This window comes from Astatotilapia calliptera, chromosome 13 (genome assembly GCF_900246225.1).
Source record: "Astatotilapia calliptera chromosome 13, fAstCal1.2, whole genome shotgun sequence".
Taxonomy (NCBI): domain Eukaryota; kingdom Metazoa; phylum Chordata; class Actinopteri; order Cichliformes; family Cichlidae; genus Astatotilapia; species Astatotilapia calliptera.
In genome coordinates this window covers 14,181,483-14,202,992 of record NC_039314.1, presented here as the reverse complement: position 1 = coordinate 14,202,992, position 21,510 = coordinate 14,181,483, and the positions used below count along the sequence as shown (strand labels likewise).

The window sequence follows — 21,510 nt, the reverse complement described above, 5'->3', positions numbered from 1 at the left end:
TATTGTAATTGTGTAAGGAAGACATAGGTTGTCATATATTGAAGACAAAATACAACGAATCAGTTAATGACATTTGTGTTTTCTTTCAGGTTCATGAAGAATGCTGGCTCTGTTGTAGATGCAGTTACGTGGCAACAGTAGGTATTTTACCCTTTCATTTTTACCCTTTTTTATTATTTCATCTACAGAAAAACGCAGAATTAACCTACGTTCTTCTGAAAGAGAGTAATTCAAAACCATATATCTAACAGCAGAGGCCACACTGTGTTTTTGTACCAATATTGCAAATTTGTCAGCACAGTTACCAAGAGAGACTAATGCAGATTCACCAAACCGTGTTTATCCTGCAAGTGGAACAACAGGAAAAGGAGCCTAAGAGACAGTGTGTGTGTTAAATTAGTAACACCTGCCATTTGTCTGTTGCACATACTGTAGGAATGCATACAAATGTATCACTGGTTTGATCTTTTTCCCCAATGTTTTATCTGTATCTTTTTACACCCACATGTAAAATATGTACAAAAAGGCACATTGAGTGTAAACTAAGACAAACCCTTTGTGTCTGAGTGAGTGGTCATTAAGGTGAAGGTCAGGTCTAATTAGGAGAAATTAGATGAAACAGAAGGTGGAAGGGCTGTCAGTAAGGCTTGGAAAAACACCACCCACACTGTTAAAATCAAACCATATGCTCTGGCTCACTCCCTTTGTCAATTAGCCCGTTTTACACAAGAGGTCCAGATTCCAGTCTAACCAGGCTGCGTGACAGAAACTCTGACCTCTACAAAAGAAGCCAACCTAATAAAAGTAGAGACCACTCATTAACACGTCTACGACATAGGTTTTACTCTAGTGCAGCTGTCTCAAGTTGTTTTGAGTCAGACGTGCTTGGTAGGAAAAAAGCACTCGATTTAAACCTGTTTGGAAAGTGTTGTGAATTTGTTAGTATACGTCTGTCTGTGGCTTACAGTCGGAGGTGTCCGGTCGGCACTTGTGGTGATGAAACGTGTTGGTTATGATGTGAAATATTTGTGTACCTCCAAATCTTGAAACAATGATATGTGGTTTGCATTATATTATGACATTTTCTCACAACATTGTAGTTTGACATTTGCAGCATCTTGTCTCAGTTAATGCTTATCCATGTTTGGATTCACCAGCAAGACATGATCAGTATGTGTAGTCGTTCTCTATTAAACTCCCTGATTTTGTCTCTGTCTTCTCTGTATTCACATTTCTTTCTGCAGTTCAGTATTAAGTTTTCTTTCATTTTAGAGGCCTGGATGTCTTTTTTTTTCTGTCATGGTGCTTTAACCCTAAAACCAGATATATATTTTATCCAAGGTTTGTGATGATAAAACATCTCCATTAATACATTAGAGGTGAATAAAAATGAACTACACTAAACAAAAAAACCTATCCAAATGTCAGGACCTGTTTTGAGGGCCTAACATCCCAGTAGTGGTTGCTTTAACAAGTTTTGTGGATGTTGGGAAATTTTTTTTTTTTTTAAATCAAGCTGAAAATGGTGCTTTTTCCTCTCTTGGGCACTTTTAAAAGCACCTCCCTTTTTTAGCCTGACAAGGCACATATAACTTTAGGTCAATTTTCGCGAATCATTACATTTTACAGCAAAGACAGGTTTGAGCTACTTTAGGCTTAGTTTAGATTAGGAGTAGGTTAATATTACACTACCAGATGGTGCACACTAAGGTTAGGAATTTTGTGTTGAACTGTATCAACAAAAGTAATCTTTGAATTCAGGTGTTTTCAGTTCAATTGCCACAGGTGTATAAAACCAAGCCCTTAGGCAAGCAATCTGCCTTTACAAACATATTTTAAAAAGTGCCTCATCCTAAAGAGCACACTGAATCCCCCACCTTTGATACAAGTTAGTTTGTGAAGTCTCTTCCTCCTTTCCCTCCTACATTTTCTGCCATCAAGACTAAGTGGAAATATTGCAAAGTGGAAGCATTTAGGAACCACAGCAACTCAGCCATGAAGTGGCAGACCACGTAAAGTTATAGAGCAGGGTCATTGAGTGCTGAGGCTCATAGTGCACGAAAGAGTTCCTAACCTCCTCTGGTATTAACACCAGCAGAGCAATTTTGCATCATGAACTTCATGGCATAGGTTTATGTGGCCATGCAGCTCATGTAGGTGTAAAGTGTAGGTGGCCCAGTGCTTTTGTCCATATAGTGTTTTGTAAAGTGGATGTTTCATGATGTATTTGTATGTTTTTCTATGTCTGTGTGTGCATCTGTGAGATAGTGGAAAGAGCTTGTTGACCTGTTAACTCAAGTATTGCTAACTTAATTTTACCTCTTGTCAGTGTGTAGTGGGGGGACAGTAATGTATGTGCACTTAATAAAACAGGGAGTAAAGAATGGGCTTCACACTGAGCTCACACTAAACTAAAATAAGACATATAAATCATCTCAATAAATATATTGTTTTAAAACAAATTACATTTAAATTAACAATAACACTGACATCTATCCTGAAATTAACAGAACACATTTTTGGGGGAATTCCTGTTGATTGGTTTTTAAGGTAACTGTGATCTATCAGTATTTCAGTCAAAATCTGACTTGCATTTTATCGATAGGTTTTTATAGATTTCAGTGAAACATTTATACTCCTGAGAAGATGGATGTTAATGCCGATTCCCTGACTTATCCTCAAGCCATGCCATGTGGTTGACATTTGTGGTTTTCGACAAACTTTAATCACTTTGCTACACCAAGGCTCTCCAGCCTTATGTATAGTGAACTGCCTTACCAACAGGGGCTGCTTCTTGGTGAGAGATTTAAATTAGTTTAAAGTGTGTGAGGACATGGTGCCAGGTTTAAATTTGACCAAGAAAAGTCAACAAGACAGATTTACAATTTTTGAAGTTGCTGTTTAGTTGCCCCTGAGCAAAGCACATCTGAGACTAATTGCTCCAGTGGTGTGGACATCTGGGTGTGAAGCAAACAAGCAAGCTCCCTCAGTTAAATGCTCTAATAATGAAAGGCGCACTTTGACAAACCTCTCCTTTCAAATGAGCCCTTCTTGATTTAATCATTGTGGCCTTAAAGTGCATTAGAAACATTTTTTTTTCAAATATATATGTTAGTTAGTTTCACTATTTCAGCAGTGCTGCTTTTTACAAGCCAGGCTAACATGTTACAGCCAGAGGTTTCTTGTTTCCTGTCAGAATGGCAGTGGTACCAGTTCTTATTTATAGCTTATGTAAAGGGGGAGAAATAGATGTTAAAGGTGAAAATCACAAAGGGGCTGTAAATTTACTTGTGAAATCCTAAGGGATGCTACATATTCTTCAGCCGTTACGTAATTATGATTGATCTAATGATAACCTGATGGTCAACATTCAAGGAACACATCCTTTTCTTATTTTGCTACCCCTCTGCTTACTCCCAAAATCTCTTGCTACACCAGATGGACAATTTTCGGTGCCTCACATGCAGTTATTAAAAGTAAGTTGTTCTACATTGTTTATAGTTTAGGGCTTTTAAAAAACCATTAGCAAAAAATTCCACGAGTGCAAAAATTAGTAACAGTCTTCTAAAAGTATCTTCTGTGATCATTACAAATCAAAATGATTTATCTATAAATAAATAAATAAATGTACCATTTCAGCTAAATAGTTTTCAAACTGTGGTACTGATGCAGTTGCACCTCTGCTTCTGTCCATCCTTGTCTGAACTGATTACATCTGTGTCTCTAGGCTGTGCCATATTTTGGTGTTAGTGGAGTGCTAGATACTTTTGTAAGTGAGCTGTCTTTGATGTGGTGCTGGCACTTGGAGAGAGCGGTGGAGAACAAGCTGAGCAAGTAGATCTTTGTCTAAAAACATTCAGTTCCTGTGTTGTAAATTTTTGCATTTTAGTGAATTTTGGAACGTTTAGCCCAAAGTAGTATGCCAAACATTGAATGAACAAAGGAAAATTTTGTGGTTTTGTTTGAGGAGCTTGGACCTGAATACTAATTCAAAGTTTTTGGTCAAAATACTTGAGCATTGTTTGCATAATTTTGTGTGTGTGTGTGTGTGTGTGTGTGTGTGTGTGTGTGTGTGTGTGTGTGTGTGTGTGTGTGTGTGTGTGTGTGTGTGTGTGTGTGTGTGTGTGTGTGTGTGTGTGTGTGTGTGTGTGTGTGTGTTCCTGCACTAATGAACCACCAAGTTGAGTGTTTATCTTAAAGGCTAGTGTTGCTTTTTTACTGGATGCTTGTATATACTCTAAGCAAAATTAACCCTAATGGTAATTTGTAGTGTAAGATGTAGATAGAATTTGTGCTGTCTTATTCTGTTTCCATATATGAACTGGAATTTCTTCCCTTAGATCTAGACTGAAGAATTATTGTAAGCTCTCAGAAAAGATGACAGGATAGCCAAATAATTTGTGTAAGGCTATGACTTAATCCGTGCATTGTTTACAGTTTGAGGCCAGGAGCTTGGGACTTCTCCAGTGCTATGAGGAAAATTTCAACAAGGTTAAGCTCAGATTGCAACACTGCTTCACCCCACATAAACTAAATTCAGCTCTGTTCTCAGCAGTTTTGTTGGCACATCTGTCATTTCTGTAGACCTTTCCAAAAAGGTTCAGTAGAGGTTCTAACATAGTTTTTGAATTTATGAGCCCTTAGTTGTTATGATTATATGGTCTAATACTCTACTTTCATAGTATTTACAGTACCATTCTTACTTATGTTGTCCCCATTTATTTTGAAATTTTGATTAAGAAATATACTAACTAGCATTCTCCAAGAGACCTAAGTGTGTCTATTAAAAATTGATTGAGGAGAAGAAAAAAAAACAATTTTACATAAAATATGTTTTACTTCCATCTTTCTAGAAATTTGGCTATATCTTATAACATGTACTGCTTTTAAAAATTTAGAAAAGGACACATCTACATTATTCCACCTGCTATGCATGCTTCGTTTTCTGATGTTTGTGCAAAGGATGATATTTAATGACATCACTGGGCTTAATAGTTGTAATTTCTTTTCACCATTATACCATTGATCACCCTGAATATTTTCATTTTTAATTTATAACAATACCCAGAGGATAGCATGTAAGAGGTGAACACTTGCTGCTGTCTTTTAAAAATAAATCATAACTATTTACTGAAGCAGTCGGCTGGATAATGAAACACTCAAGCTAAATATGGAAAATTTTAATATATAGGACTCTGGGATACTTTTGACAATATAACTGAGCAAGGCAGTTCTTTGTTCATAGAAATGCTGTTTCTGAAATAACTCGACCTTGGAGAGCCAATCACAGTGTACTGACTAATTAATTGATTGATTGAGTGTACAACTGTTGTCTCCCCCCTCTGGCAGTGAGAGTAATTACACAAACACGATCAAGGTAGTTTTATGATACACATCTCCCAATAAGGAAAAGCCAGACCTTACAGAAGCTGTGCCAGGAGGAGATAAAGGCTGTAGCCTTCTTTGTCATGACAATTACTGTTGTCTTAAGCTTTCTGGTTAGCTGGTCATTACTGGTTGATATAAAATGCATTCCTAACGTCATGCGTCTTGCCACAGGCACCAGATTAAAAACTCTAGGACAACAACAAAATACAAGGAAGTTTACCTGCCACAGATTGGTTTAGTGTTAAGTCGTTTTAACAGTTGAATGTAACAGACATATTTACGTGTTCACCGCGCTAACTTTGCAACTCACTCATCAAATAAAATAGTGGGGGGAAAAGCCTTTTTATGGCACCTGAATATGCACTAGACAGTGTAGCTATTATCACTGACTTTCCCTCGTTTAGAGAGTATGTTGGAGGGGATTTTTGTTTTCCCACAGGGTTTTGTTCAGCAGGACTTTGGCTCTAATAAATAAATTCTTCTCTTCATGCTGCCTAAACGCTCTTTTTCTCTCATGTCTTTTTGTTTTTTATCCTTTTCTCACACACATGCAGATTGATGTCTTTATTATTCAGTCTGTCTGAAATGTCCATGCTTCCAAGCCATCCATTATGCAATCTCAGTAAAATTGGATTATCACTGCACTCAAATATAATTGAGTATGTCAGTGCCTGTTTATCAAAGCTGCTGTAAAACCTTTACAGTCTAAAGTTCATCGTTGCAAGGTTAGACTGAACATAAGCGGATGGATGGATGGATATCAAATCAAGGATATCAAATTTATATAAATTTGCATATATTTTCACTCTGTTTGTTTTGCATTTTCATTACAGTTATTACATGGATGGCAGAATAAACAAAGCAGAGGACTTCCTAAAAACTCGACTTTTGGACACACTTGCAGAGCAGATCAGTAAAGTGACCAAGGTACTTAAGTTTTACTTAAACTTTGACTATAAATAATCCCAGTCATATGCATATATATTGTATTCTTGATAAAATGGGGATGCCTGTAATGACTCCTTAAACTCTGGAGTTCTATACCTGTAGTGTAAATACAAACTATATGACCGGACATATATTTGCATTTCTAATGAGTTTGCAAAATTCTGGATCATCCAGACCTGAGATAGTTTTGGGGCAGGGTTGCTGAAGAGGCCACATGTGCAAACCACAAAAGTAAGCCCTGAGGGTAAGATGGTTATGGCTGCCAATTCGTAATATTATCAAAACTGGGTGAGTTGAAAGATGATCAGGGAAAATAAGCAATCACTACCAAGAAATAAAACTTAACAGGAAAAAGGAGTGGGATTCCTCTGTGTACCACCACTCAAACAATAAGGTCACGTTTATGTCTTTCCGATTTGTTGTTATTATTATTATATTTATTATTGTTCTCTTTGTATTGCTAGAAGTATTTTGTTGCAAACTCTCACGACGTCGCACTCGTTTACAGAGACAGTAAAATGCAGTCATTTAGCATAACAAAACAAAGGTTCCTCTTCATCATTAAAGTTTATAAAGTTAAGAATTTAGGATTGTAATGCTCCTCAGATGGACTAGGGATGCTGCTTATCCCACCTCTTGTTCAATGTTAGCTGGCATAATCTCCAGCCGAGCCCAACCGTGAGTTGGATGGATGGCCCTCAGATAATTTTAGATGGAAAAGGTTGCACTGATTCTTAAGCCTAAAATGTGAAATCCAAATTTGTTGATAATTTTCTTTTCAATGACTCATCGCAGGTTGTGAACACACATACTCCGGGTAAGAAGGTGTGGCTTGGTGGACTTGGGCCAGCATGGGCAAGCGGCATCAGCAATCTCTCTGACACGTATGCTGCTGGCTTTCTGTAAGTATTGTTATCATCATACTACCTTTGCTTAAAACATTGGAAGCCACAATTAAAAAATCTTTCATATTTTCTAGTTTAAAGTATTTATTCCTAATAAAATATTGACTATTTCTCATGTATCACATATTTTTCACATATTGCAGGTGGATGAACACACTGGGTATGGCTGCACTGAATGGCATTGATGTTGTGTTGCGTCACTCATTCTTTGACTATGGATACACACATCTTGTGGACCAGAATTTTAACCCTCTACCTGTAAGCTTCTTTATTTTATTTCAAAAAAGATTAAAATGTCTGTTCACTTTCTTAGTGCTGCAATCAAAATGGCCAAGATCTGACCGGACAACTATGCAAGAGTTTTCCCTTATTAGACTTGGTGCGTTGATGGCACCTCTTACTCTTTCCCGTGGGAGCTATTAGCTGAGATGAAAGGTGTTTAGTGGTGATGAGTAGTTAGACGCGGGGGCAAAATGCCATGTAACCTTAGCCCTTTATCAGTAGCACAGGACAGTGTCACTGCTCCCCTCAACCCCCATCATAACTTTGTGCTTCTCTGTGTGGGACAGTCTGCCGGTGAGAGATCTGCAACCTGAGAATCTGATGCACAGGCATGTTAGTCAAATAGCCTGCAAACCTGTGTGGAATGAGACTGCCCAATGCCAAGTTCCCTGGTGGTTTGGTCTAAAAAATAAAAAAAACCTAAAAAACGTATTATTGTTTCATTGTTAGTCACTTGGTTGTGCATTATTAGAATATGAGGGGGGAATTATATTAACACGTGTAAGAGGTATACCTCTGCAGTCCCGATGTTTGTTTCTTATTAAACCCTCTAATTAAATTCTTTTTAAAAGGGTGCTTTGTAGCATTGTCTCGCTTTTTAGCTAATCTCATTGTGTTAAAAAAAATCCTGAAATGTCAAGAAGTGATAAAATGGTACCACGTGTCAAGTTCATAAAAAAGATTTATTCAGTTAATAAAAATGGGTTTATATAAAGCAGAGGCAGTGTAGGGTGAGAAGATTATATTAATGACAGTAACTCATTCTTCCAACAATAAAGGAAAAAATGATGGAGTCTTGGCATTTATCAAACATTTGTTATTATTTAGGACTTATATTCTTTTTCTTTTCATTTTGCTTTACTTAGAAATAGGTAGTCTAATGTGTACTGGGAGCTCCAAAATACATTATTAGCTGCTAATGTTATTGGGCTCATGAACTAATTACATCTGCAAAACATTTTTCAGAAATTCCCTCATTAGATCTCACTAGCGGGCATGCACTTACTTTAACCTCACTTCACCTATAAGATATTAAACAATAAAGATTGCTTCATTTTTTCCTCCCTCTTTGTCTCCATTATTTTTCTGGGAATGGGGATCTCCCGCTAAGATCACAATGCTTTTAACATGGCTGGATGTCTGAAGGCTGCACCAGCCTACCTGCTGAGAGAATTCACTGCAGCGCCAACCTGTCCACTGCATGGGAAATTTATGACCTGGCCCCATCCCCTATAGGATGACTCCACCATTGGTAGAATCTAGTGAAAGCCCCCAGCCCACTGAATGGCTCAACTGCCTCATCTTTTTTCCACACTTTTCTCCCCTCCCCTTCCTACTTTTTTTTTTAAAGCATACTCTTCTTTCCCAATCATGCTTCTCTTTCCTGTTTTGTGTTGTTTTGACTCCACATGTGTCAGCCATCCCCTTTAGAAGTGAGCAGTAAACACCTAAATTAAAGAGATGGCTGATTTTGTCTGAGATCCATTCTTTAAACAGAACTCTGTCTGACTGGCACTAAGTAAGGAGATTTTTGCTCACCGTTAAAGAAGAAAGAATTTTCAAAAGCAGGTTGATGATGCAATGGGCTGAATCTAATTTGTCCGTATTAGCTAACCATAAAGGTTTAATTGTTATCATCCTTTGTTACCTCTGAGCAGCTGAAGTTTGTTTGGTGTCTGGTGTTTTTATTTTATTTATATTGGCATGTTACCAGTTCTTGAAGTAATGGTTGTTCCAGCAGTTGACGTTTGTCTGTATATCTATCCAAGGGGGGAAAGTAAGGTGCAAAAATACAAAATTAAATTTAAAAAAGACACGGAAAGGGATGAAAAAGACGATGGCGAGCAATAGGATAAGAAGGAAACAGTTACACAGCTGGAGATCTAGAACCTCAACAGATATTTCTCTAAAATATTCCACATTAACAATCACTAATCATTGCTGTGGTCATCACAGCCACAGATTAAATTCTATCGGTTTATTGGTGTTTTTTGTTACATGTGTTTTTGAAATTTAAAAACAAAGCAACAAGTTTGGAATAAATGAAACCCAAGACTCGTCACTGCTCTTTGTCTTATTCTTTGTGTAATAATCATGGATCATACATTCATTCATCCGTCCCTCTGGCCGTGGCCACCACTATACTGTTCTATACTGTGCTGTGCTTCTTCGATGCCTTGGCAGCAAATTAAGTTAAAGTCTGAGTGGAAAAAAGAAGCCCTTAAATGTTGCCATATGCAGGATTGCATGGGAACTTCCTGAGGAGCACATGTTGTTCTGGGTCTCTTGAAGAGGTGTTGAGTCCCTATAGTCTATAGAGTTTAACTTAGTATGGTGGGCCACTCAACAATCATAATGAATACAGCAATTCATGATAGAGGATAATATTTTGTAAAAATGTCATATTTAAGAAGTGTCAAATCTAAACGAGTCAGCGGTTGTTAAATACAATGTGACGTGTGTCATGTGACAGTGCGCTCCAACTAGAAGTCCAGTATTCAGACTTGATGTTTTTGTGCACCACATCTCTCTTTACACACGTTAGCCACTTACGACACATACTTAACTCTCACAGCTTGCGAAACCAAATCTGTTTCTACAATCACCGGGACATTTCATGTCTCGATTAAAAACAATAGAGATTTTGGAGCTGTTCTGTTTGAGGGGAATCCAGAGTTTCTCTCTTTTTTTTTTTTTTTTTTTTTTTTTTTTTTTTTAAATGAAATGTTGTTTTCTTTTATTTTGCATGTAAAACGTCTTCTCCACACCTATTGCTTTTTACTGGTGTCTTTCAACTGTCACTACTGGAACCCTGTCTTGAAAAGTTACAATGAGAATCAATTAACTAATGCAATCATAAAAATAATGCAAATTGTTGTCTCTTTGTGTGTGTGTGTGTGTGTGTGTGTGTGTGTGTGTGTGTGTGTGTGTGTGTGTGTGTGTGTGTGTGTGTGTGTGATGATATTTCATTTACAGGATTACTGGTTTTCTCTGGTGTTTAGACGTCTGGTTGGTCCCAAGGTTTTAGCTGTGCGAGTGGCTGGACTGCAGAGGAAGCCGCAACCAGGACGAGTCATACGAGACAAACTACGTATCTATGCCCACTGTACCAGCTATCAAAAGTACGTGCTTAACTACCTTGGATTAGTTTGTAACCTGTTCCAGTTTTGCTGCTGAATGCTCATAGACTTTTAGTAAAGTCTAGCAATACTTTCAGGAATGTCAGACAGAAAACAGATGACTGTAGTTTAAAGAACGCCCCCTCTTGCCTCTCACAAACACCTGAGGCTGGTGTCTGGTGAGGAAGAACAAAATCCCTAACTCCACCATTTGGCTTCCCATAAATAAGCAGACCATAGACACCCGCTCATTCACAGCTCAGAGACTATAAAACTTAACGGGTATCACTTATCAGGTGTGTGGGTTCTGTCTCCCTGTCGTCAAAGGGCTGCTGAAAGGTGTGCACAGACCTTTATCCCATGTCAGATTGGCTGGAGGGGGATATTTGAGGGGGAGGGACAATAAGGCAGTCTGTGCCGCGAGGAGATAAAGAGTGCCACCATGGCCTGTTCAAGGTTATCATTTAACCCAGGCCAGTGGCTGTCAGCACTAGGGTAGACTTACGGCCATACTCTAGACGGTGCTCATTTACAGGTGGAGCATCTCTTAGAAAAATATCGGAGCACGGCAAAGATAGGTGGTTGATAAATGTGCAAGAAATACTACAGAAGCGTGAGTTCTAGTGACACTCATGCAGATATTCTAAATAGTTTTCAACAAGTGTACTCACTCAGTCTCTTGGTATGTATTGTAAATTTAGGAGTAGAGAAATGCCCTCGGCATGTGGAGTCACTGAGCTCCACTCAAGATACCAATCAGCCCTAGACTCATATGTTCAGACAGTGAAGCACTAAAGCAGTCTGTCTCAAATCCAAAGCCACTTCAGTTGCCATTATTTCTGCTACTTTGTGGTTTTACACAGTCAGCCCTTAAGTAGGCAAACCATTGTAGTCTTGGTGGTTTGACTAAATTGTATTAGAGAGCAAAGAATATAAATGTGTCCAAGCAGTCTTTGCAGATTAAATATGACTTCCACTGCCCTTTTACCCCTTTTAGTGGTTTGAATGGCATTTTTTTTCACTTTCCAGCGATGCTCCAACATCAAACAGCATCAACACATGTTTATGTTCCTGGTTTGGATCTTTAAGAACCTCATCATTTTAAAGGTCTAAAAGGTTATTATCTCCTACTCCATCTAACCATCTGAACCATGGTCCACATTTCTGAGAAACAAGGCTGTAGGAGTTTAACACAGAGCCAGATATAATGTGTTCCCAGTAGGAGTACGGGACTATATCTCCTGGTAGATATATTAAACATTAACAGTCCTGCCGGGTTACTGAAATTGCTAAACCTGTGCACAAAAAACAAAGGTAAACATAAAACCAAAATCCAATATTGCTTTGAAGATATGAGATTTAGGAGGTGGTAACTGGGAGCGATGTCTACCAGACGGTGAACACCAAGGCTGACATGTGGTATTCACTAGAGCTGTGTTGTCTTTGTCCTCATATATGGGCTCTTATTAGATTTTATCATGTTTGTCTTATCTGTCTCACTGAGTTATTTACCTTTGACCAGTATTCCTATCAAATTGTGTCCCCGGTGTTTTGCTCTAAGGAGAGGGACTCAAAGACTGTTGTCTGTGTAACTCAAGAAGTGTTGCCCTTTGTGTTCACACCCCTCATTTGACCCTGGGCCAGACAGCGGCAGGTTTCAATACTGGATATTGTATAAGAGAAGCAGATTTCTGTATTAGATAGACTTTAATGGAATGATAAAGGCTTCAAAAATGAAATGCAGTTTAATATGTTGATGCTAAATATACAGTAGATGATGGGTTTTAGGCTATAATAAAAAGTAACTTGCTATGTAAAGGAATTTCCTTTTTTTAGCCGGCTTTATCTTTCTTTATTAATTTTCCGAAAGCCTTTTGATCCAGATTAGATCAAGGAGTCGTGGTTTTATTCCATTACTATATGGGATGCAAATATCAAAGACTTTCTTCTCTTTGTAGTCATCTTTAATTATAGAGAATTTTATTCAACATGGCAATGTAATATATAATGAATCCCCATTAACAGATGTGGAGAGGCGACGTTTTCTGTTGTGCCCTGATCTTTTTTTTCTAAATGTAAAAGAAAATTAATGAGGCAGTGTCCATCTTTTTCTTTGTGACACTAGTCATAACTATGTCAGAGGATCCATAACGATCTACATCATCAACCTGCATCGATCGAGGAAGAAAATCAAATTGGCTGGAACGTTACGGAACAAGACTGTCCATCAGTACCTACTGCAGCCCTATGGCAATGATGGACTGCGAGCCAAGTTAGTATCTCTAGTCTCTTACACATGTGCAGATATAAACTTAAACATGCACACGTGCTTTAGGTAATTGTTTTCTATGTGAAACAGTTCTTTTCTATTTATTTATGTCGCTCAAAAAAGAGAAATGTGACAGTTATTGCTCATATAAAACAAAAAGAAAAGAATAAAATGCTGATTATTTGTACACTGCTTGAGTAAACCTTGGTTTGTAAAAGGAATTACTTGTGCAAATGTCAGGAAAAACACTGAAATGGAGAATAGGAAAATTATAATTTTATAAACAAGTTTATGCCTCCAAACTTAATAGGGTGTTAAACATCAAAACTTCAAAGAGCTGCAGTGACTCAATTTACTTTTATGACCACAGTGTATAATTTATATGGAGCCAGCATGCTGAGTGAGTGCCACACCGCAAAACATGCAAATGTACACTCAAATGCAATTACCTTTTCCTGTCTTTATCTGGATTAGAGTTAGGTGAAGACAAGTATTCTCATAAAGAATAATGTGTAACAATTAAAGCTAACTGAAAAATAAAACTTAAGTTTGTTCAGATGGTCATTGTCATTGCACTGCTTTAATTTGCCACCTTAATTATTGAAGGAAATTTTCAGAGAGCACAGTCCTTTGCAAAGTTTTAGTGTGTTTTCATGTCCTTTTTTGAGTTTGTTTTTATAGCCTACAACAGATGTTTTAGCAATCGATTTTTCATTTTATATACATTCCATTTAGCTACAATATATTTCACTTTATGTAACAAGGTAATATAATTCCCATTTCCTTAAAATGTCTCTTAAAATAAAAACTTTATGGTTTCAGTCTTTAACTCTCTCCCTTAATCCCCTGGCCTGTTATTCGGACTCAGACTTAAGACACAAATCCTGAAATAACAGTCTAATGACCTAAGACTGTGTGTGTGCGTGTCTGTCTTTTTGTTATATGATACCCATATGCGGCCTTAATGAAAGCTCAAGCATGATCCTTCAATAACAGTGTAATGATGGAGGATGTTTTAGGTGTTAGAACAGGATCGCAAGGCAATTAATAGGAGAGCAAGCTAACGATGTGCCTGGCCTAAAGTGCTTTCATTTACCACATGGAGTGCAGGGAGATTTTTATGATGAATTTAGCAACACCAGATGTCTATAAATTGGTTTGAGTAGTGGAACTTTTTGAGTTTTCAGACCCATGTATGTGAAGAAAGGCTTTGAGCAGTCCGGTTTGAATTACAACTTCTCATTAGTGAACATCATTTTATTTGATCTTTTCTTGAATTCAATGTTCATATAAAAGTCTTCAAACCACTGCCCTTTATTCCTTTATTATTGTGAACATTACAATCTCAGGGGAAACGTAGATAGAAAATAGTGTGGACAGACTGCATTTACATTAATAATAATTAGCATATTGTGTCCTGTATGGATAAAGAGAACCACTGTGAATTAAAAAAGCAAAGGTCATACTCAAACTGACTGTTATTTGGTTTAATGAAACTGGTGTTTGACTTTGTAAAATTGGATTTGTTCACGTAAGTAGATTTCTATGATCATGCCTAGTCAGGAGTCTTAAAAAAAGAAAAAATAAATATTAATAGGTTTTACAGTAGATGAAGATGTAGCAGGGGTTATTTTGATGAATGTGACAACCTAAATCATTACAATATAACACTTTAACAGAGTGTCTTAGAAAATTGTTTCATATATATGAGGAGCATATTGGTTTTTGTAGCCTTATGACTTTTATCACAGTGAGCAGCTGCAGTAAATGCAGCTAAAGCCAAATATTAGGGAATACAGATGACCCAAAATGTTAACAGAGAAATAAACTTGGGTTTGCTCTTGGTATTTTCCACTCAACATGTCAGTTTTCACACTTTGCAGTTGTTTTAATTACAATAATGTGACAACAGCACCCCCTGCTGGCAGAATGATAGGCAAGATACAAGGCCCATGAAATAATGAAGATCCCGAGTCTTTTGTTGATAAAGTCTTACCATGGCCTACCAGTTTTATTTGTCAGAAGGCAGGGGAAGAAGACTTGGAATATAAGACGGTCGGTAAATTTGATTATGTGACTTAAGCATGTTGTAACTCACTGAGTTAACACACCGTATTTCTTCTTCTCTTTGCAGACATGTCCAGTTGAATGGGGAAAAGCTGGTCATGATGAACAATGAGACATTCCCAGAGCTGAAGCCCAAGACATTGAGGGCGGGACGGACAATAGCTATGCCTCCCATGACTATAGGTTTTTATGTTATCAAAAATATTAATGCTTACGCCTGTCGGAGATAACATTGATCCTTTATCCCCATGAAGTGTCATCTGATACCACACCACCAACACCAGTTTTACTCAGATTTTAAAGACTAGAATACCACTTTGTGAGAAGTTTTACAAAATGCTCAAGTACTCTTACAGACAAAACAATTCTCTGGATAACAAGCTTCCATCCGCACTGATATATATTTAAATGATCAAGCAGATTAAAAAAACAAACCCAGGCTTTCTAAGTCAAGACACACACGCACTGAAAACTTCCAATTGCTTTTTACCAGCAGTTCCTCAAATGCTACAAGACTGCAGTTGCAGAAATAAAATAAAAAAAAACACAATTTTTTTAACCATGTGTTAGAGAGTTTAGACTTTTGAAATTTTATTTACAGCCTCTATTTCTAATCTTTGACCTACAGAATGAGGAGATTTACACAAATCACTTTCAGTATGACTTGATCCTTTTCACAGAGAGAAAACATACCATGGTGTGTTTCTTCTTGACCCCATGCTGTCTGTGTATGTTTGTGTATGCATGTGTTTTATTGATAAAGCTACTGATGTGTCTGTTGAGGGTGCCGCTCAAACCACACTTTGTTTTCCTCTGCCATATCAAATGGCTGAAAATTGCAAATCTCTTTTTTTCCCCTCATTCTTTTTTGTGTGCATGCTTTGAGGGTCTTTGTGCGCACTTCAGTTTAACTGCAGGATATAATAGACAGGATGTGTCACTAGCTGTTTTGCTGTGATGCGCAGATAGATAATGTGAACCCATCATTCACATCACCTGGATCCACAGCTAAATCAGACTATAGATTAAAAAAAAAATCAAATACAGATTTTTTTCAGGTACATTTTAGCACTTCTTACTCTTTTCTTTTCTTGATCTTTTGTTTTTAATCCTTTAATGCTGCTAGGTTTCTTTTGTACTAAATATACTATATATATATATATATATATATATATATATATATATATATATATATATATATATATATATATATATATATATATATATATATATATATATATATATATATATATTTTACAGTACATATTGTACAGGTTCACTGTCATATTATTAGATTATGTATTGTACATAAAAAAGAGTGATAAAGTGTTTTAAGCTTGATATGTTTACTTATATTCAGTATACAACTAATTTATATTGCTTTGTCTTTATATTTCTATTATATAAGAGTTGTACTAATGCCCCAATTTTAAAGCAAAATCTGTGCAAAAGAACAAAAAAGAACCTGTAGGAATGTACTCATTCAGTAACAGGGTGACCAACTGACATTGATTTTAAAAAAATAAACACACACATGGTGGTGGGTCTAATTAAAAGGGGGGGGGGGGGGGGGAACCAACACACCAATCCAACTATCTTGCGATGGTTTACAGACTGTCATCTGCATTTTACTTCAAAATATTTTGACTAACTTATGCTGAAAAGTAAGACCGCGGTCAGTGAAAATGTCCCCTCGAGAGAGCTAGTCATGACGCCTTTTGAGCTTTAAACTGACACCATTAAGAACAGTGATAAGCAAGTGCAGGTTAAGTGTCTAAACATGTAAAATATAAAAAATAATTATCCTCTGAATGTGTTTATAGTTAATGTGGAGATGTTCATATTTCATTTGGAGAGCATTATTTTATATATGTAAAGTGTGCCTATATTATTTTTTGGTAAAAAAAAAAAAGTTTACATGAATAATAAAGACCTAAAAATACCCAAGATCTTGAAAGCTTTCTTTATTTTCTTTTGTAAAAATGAGCAATTCACCACAGACTACACTAAAACAAAGAATGTAATCCTACTCAGATGTTAGTTTGTCTACAGGTCAGACTCCATAACCTTTGACTGTAAATTCATTATAGCATTAACGAGGGGATTTGGGAGGAAGTTTTACGTCTGCACAAACAGCTAAGTCCCATCATGTGAAAGTGCACTGAAACCAGACTCCACAGCGGTTCTCGGGACATGACGGAGATCTGCAGGAGCACATGGTAACCAATAGAAAAAAGAAACAAAGAGATCGGAAGATATGATTTATACTTGCACAAGAGCACAAAGCAAAGCAGAAATGCCCTTGTACTGTGATCCCAATACAAAGGCACGGTATTAAAGTTTACCATCGTTTGTGCACTCACTCAATCAGCTCTTTATACACACACACAGACTGTTAGACTCTGTGGCCCAGTTGTGGAAGCAGCTGGAGCAAGTCTTTGTAGCGGGAAGAGTGCTGTCTTGTCACTGCATGAGGCAGCTGCTGATGGGAAACATGAAGCCAGGATGAACTAAAAGTCCAGACCTCAGCTTGACCCAGACTTGGCTCAGTGTGCGCTGATGCATAGACAACTGGAATCTGCTTGGTAGACTCGTATAGAAGGGAAATAAAGGACCATGGTTAAATGCCCGTCATCTAGGTTCCTTCGGGTTCTCCTACACAAGAAAAACTCCACTGAGCAAATTTGATCTTTCCTGACACGGAGTCGTTACCACTGGCACCCCTTCAAGAGCCTGATCCAAAGCATATACCTTGAATTAGATTTTGTGCCATTCATGCGAAATAGCTTCTTGCTTTCATGTAAGGAGCAGAAATGTTTGGTCTGAGAAATGAACTTCAGGAACAGCCTCCTTTCACATGTGGTTTATTTTAAACAGCCCGACATTGTTGACATGTAAGAATCAAACCAGACTCGTTAACACCTGGCCCATTTCATCTGGGATCTTTGAAGAGGAAATTTTATTCATTATACTGTGTTGGCTACACATATATATACAGGGTTAGATAAAAACATGCTTTATTTTCAAAGTAAAGTCAGAGAGAGAGCAGACGTACTAAAGTTGAATAAGATAAGTCGATTAAATTGGGCAGCACGCTCCAGAAAATTGCTTTAAATCTCAGTTGCCAGTGCGGGTTAGAAATATTCTTACATCAGCTACCTGTTGATATGGATCAGAAAATAAAACTGCATGCCTTTCTGATGAAAAGCATGTTGAATTTGTTAACTACCCGCAGTACCTCTGCCCTGAAAGTAATGGTTAAGCAATAATTGACCGAGGCAATGGGAACAGTGAACTTAGTGAACTTCCTAAGACTCAGAACAGGATCTTATCAACCTGAATGGGTTGAAATGGTTTTGTTTGGCAAACTCTGGTTCATATAAACCCGTGCTTTGTGACAATAACGGCTGAACATCAAATCCTCTGACAAAATCAAATTCTGTTGTGGTTTAGGAGGACTGTATGGTGTCCAGCCACTTCTGCGTGACAGTCTCTCCTTAGCCGAGGTAACTGCTACCCAGGCCCACCTAACACTGTTTATACTCCATGATCCATTTTGAGACATGCAAGGCCCTCTTGCCCTGTTAGCAAACACTGAGGATTTCTAGATGTTTACTCTGTATATACAGGATACAGCTTAAGTAAGACTTCTGTGGATGCCGGATACCTAGAAAACTGATGGACCAGATTAGATTTTGGCCCGCAACATTGAAGTCTTGGCATTTTGAACCATTTTGAGCTAAGCAAGGTTAATAAAACATAAATATTTATCCTACTATGGTTCTTTGCTCCACTCAGCAGCCAAGCATACAAACAGTGCCGAATATTATGATATAACACAGATTTGCTGAAGACTTTTCTCTGAAAAACATAATGATATTTGTTGAATATGTTTTTATATGGAAGATGTGTGTAATATGTTGTTTACTGCAAAGGTTTTAGGCACCAAAAAATCAACATGCTTTCATAAATATAACCATTTAGTTTTTTAGGTCGTACAATATGGATCGAACAGAATACACAAGTCAACATTTCGTGAAACCAACTTTGCATTCAGCCTAGGTTTTCCAGGTTGTTCAAAGCACCTCCAAGAACTTGAAACTGTTCTTGTGCAGATCTAAGCTGTTCCTACAGTCTCTGTAAGAACAGTTTCTCACACTGACCCAATGGCATTGGCCCCAAAGTCAAACTGGCCCAGTGGCCTGTAAAATTAACTCAGTCCAGAAAAGATGCCTTTCCTTTTTTGGAAAATGTTTGTTAAAAACACTCGGTCACGCTATAGGTCTATTCGTCTTTATTCTCACTGGCACTAAGATCTAGTAAATGTCAATTCTGTGGTAACTGTGACGCTCCTGCATGAGTGAAAACCTGATCTAAAGATTAAGACAACAAATTGTCTGTCCCAGGACTTTTTGTGCCTACTGTGATAAATGGGTGGATGTTCACTGTGTTTTCATGCTTCAGAATCAGTTTTGGACCAATTAGAACATTAATCTGTTCATCCATCATTCCATTGACTTTCAGTTCAGTTCATTTTTATTTCAAACATGTGCCTTCACAATCATTACAAAATATCATTCCATTATTTGTTTGAAAAGGAGTAGGCAGAAGTATTTACTTATTTGTCCCTACCCCCTCAAGTTTTACCTCTCATTCATTTAATTTTTTTTTTAGTCTTAAATTAAACAAACAACATATGAAACAAAAGTAAAACAAAACAAAACATACATAAATCAAAAGAAAGAAATTAGCAAGCCCCACCACAGTATAGTTTCTTTCATATGAAAAATACAGAATGTGTATATTTGCAGATACACAAGTTATGGAAAAACAAACAAACCAAAACCAAAAACCCCCCAAAAAGAACCACAACACCATTACCAGCAACATTACCGTCCTGGGTTAACCCCGTTTTCTTCATTCTTATACTTATTTAAAATTATGTTTTTATATTTTACTTTAAACTGTTTTATGTTTTTACTGTCTTTTATTTCTTCTGTTAGACTGTTCCATAATTTAACTCCTGCAATTGAGATTGACATAGTTCTTAAAGTTGTTCTAGCACTTTGTATTTTTAAATTCCATTTCCCTCTTAAGTTATGCCCACCTTCTCTTCACTTTCTTCCACTTCTCCAATTCCAGGTCACAGGGAGCCTCAAACTTATGCCAGCTGTCATTGGGTGAGACGCTGGGTACACCCTGGACAAGTCACCTGTGTATCGCAGGGCTAACACAGAGAGACAAACAACCATTCATGCTCATATTCATGCCTATGACCAATTTAGAATCACCAATTAACCTGAGAAACATGCTTTTGTGGGAGTGCCACCCAAGCCAGCAGGCCACCTCCTAAAATCTTTGCTCAGCATGCAGAGTAAGGTCCATGTATATAGCTTGTTATTTTAGCCATTTATCAAAACATGTCACATTACCGCTATAGAAGGATGAGATTCAAAAATGCAGACTTTTGGTTTAATTCAAAAGTTTTTAAGGTTTCCTCAATAACCTTTGAAGAACAGAATTTTGATACCCAGTCCCTGGTTTTTAGGGACTCATGAGCAATTTGGCAAATTAATATAATATTAAATAAAAAGCTCCACATTTTTTCATGTGACAGGTTTTATATTGACTGTCCTTCCTGACAAAACACCAAAATTATTTCTGTCTCCTCCAGGGATTGAACTGGGGGTCTTTTGGTTGCAAACCCCTACACTTTGAAGTCTCGTAACATAATATGAAATATAAAGCTACTTAGATAAAAACGTTTTGTGACTGTGTGCATTGTGGAATCTATGTTTTTTATGAGACTTTGCCTTTTTAAGTTGTTGTTTGTTTCTGGGGTCTCCGGGCTTTAATTTTGACTTCAGGTAGCAAAATGCAGCTTAAAATGGTCAATATTCCACTTCCTGACCTTCAAAAACTCGTGTGATGCCATCGCTGTTTGTTTTAGATCTGTGCTCTAACGCACTGCTGCATTTGACTAAATCTGAGCACAAAGTTTAGAATTTATCAGGCTGCTTCTCTTTTCTGTCAATAAACACTTATTACACCGTGTGTTTAACAGGTGCTTTCCCCTTCACATCATTAAAGAGAAAACATCATCAGCAAAGGTGGTGGAAGTCTAACTTCCCGAGGAGGGGAGAAAAGTCTTAAAACATTTTGGGCAATAACAGCACTCTTTTTAGATTTTTTTTATTTTTTATAAATATGTTTTTACGGGTGACTTCATACATGCAACTGTGACACCAAAGTGACCACTTAAATTAAAGAAAACTTTAGTGACAACGCTTCAAAATAAGTGTCTAAATAAGTGCTTTTAGATATTTCAGGATGGCTGTCAAGTGGCAAGACTTGGTTCTACAAGGGCTTTGTACATGTACACGTTTATCTGTCTATCCAGATGAAATGTTGAATAGCTTTTTAGGTATGAAAAGCCTAATCTGGCTTTTCTAGGCTGATCTCTGATTTGCACATTCTAGTGAATGAACTGAAAGGGAAGCTGGGGAGTGTTCTTAAACTGGGTAGATATTGT

The 21,510-nt window shown here is 37.3% G+C and overlaps 1 protein-coding gene across 1 annotated transcript in view; it reads left to right on the top strand.

The window, feature by feature from the left end:
* Positions 1-16,049, top strand: part of hpse2 (heparanase 2) — a 50,527-nt gene extending 34,478 nt beyond the window's left edge. Inside the window, exons 6-12 of the mRNA XM_026189375.1 lie at positions 90-137; positions 6,222-6,315; positions 7,132-7,238; positions 7,385-7,499; positions 10,500-10,645; positions 12,768-12,914; positions 15,046-16,049. Of these exons, the coding sequence (XP_026045160.1) occupies positions 90-137; positions 6,222-6,315; positions 7,132-7,238; positions 7,385-7,499; positions 10,500-10,645; positions 12,768-12,914; positions 15,046-15,208 (820 nt within the window). The 3' untranslated portion in view covers positions 15,209-16,049. The remainder of the gene's footprint in view (positions 1-89; positions 138-6,221; positions 6,316-7,131; positions 7,239-7,384; positions 7,500-10,499; positions 10,646-12,767; positions 12,915-15,045) is intronic.
* The last annotated feature ends 5,461 nt before the right edge of the window (positions 16,050-21,510 follow it).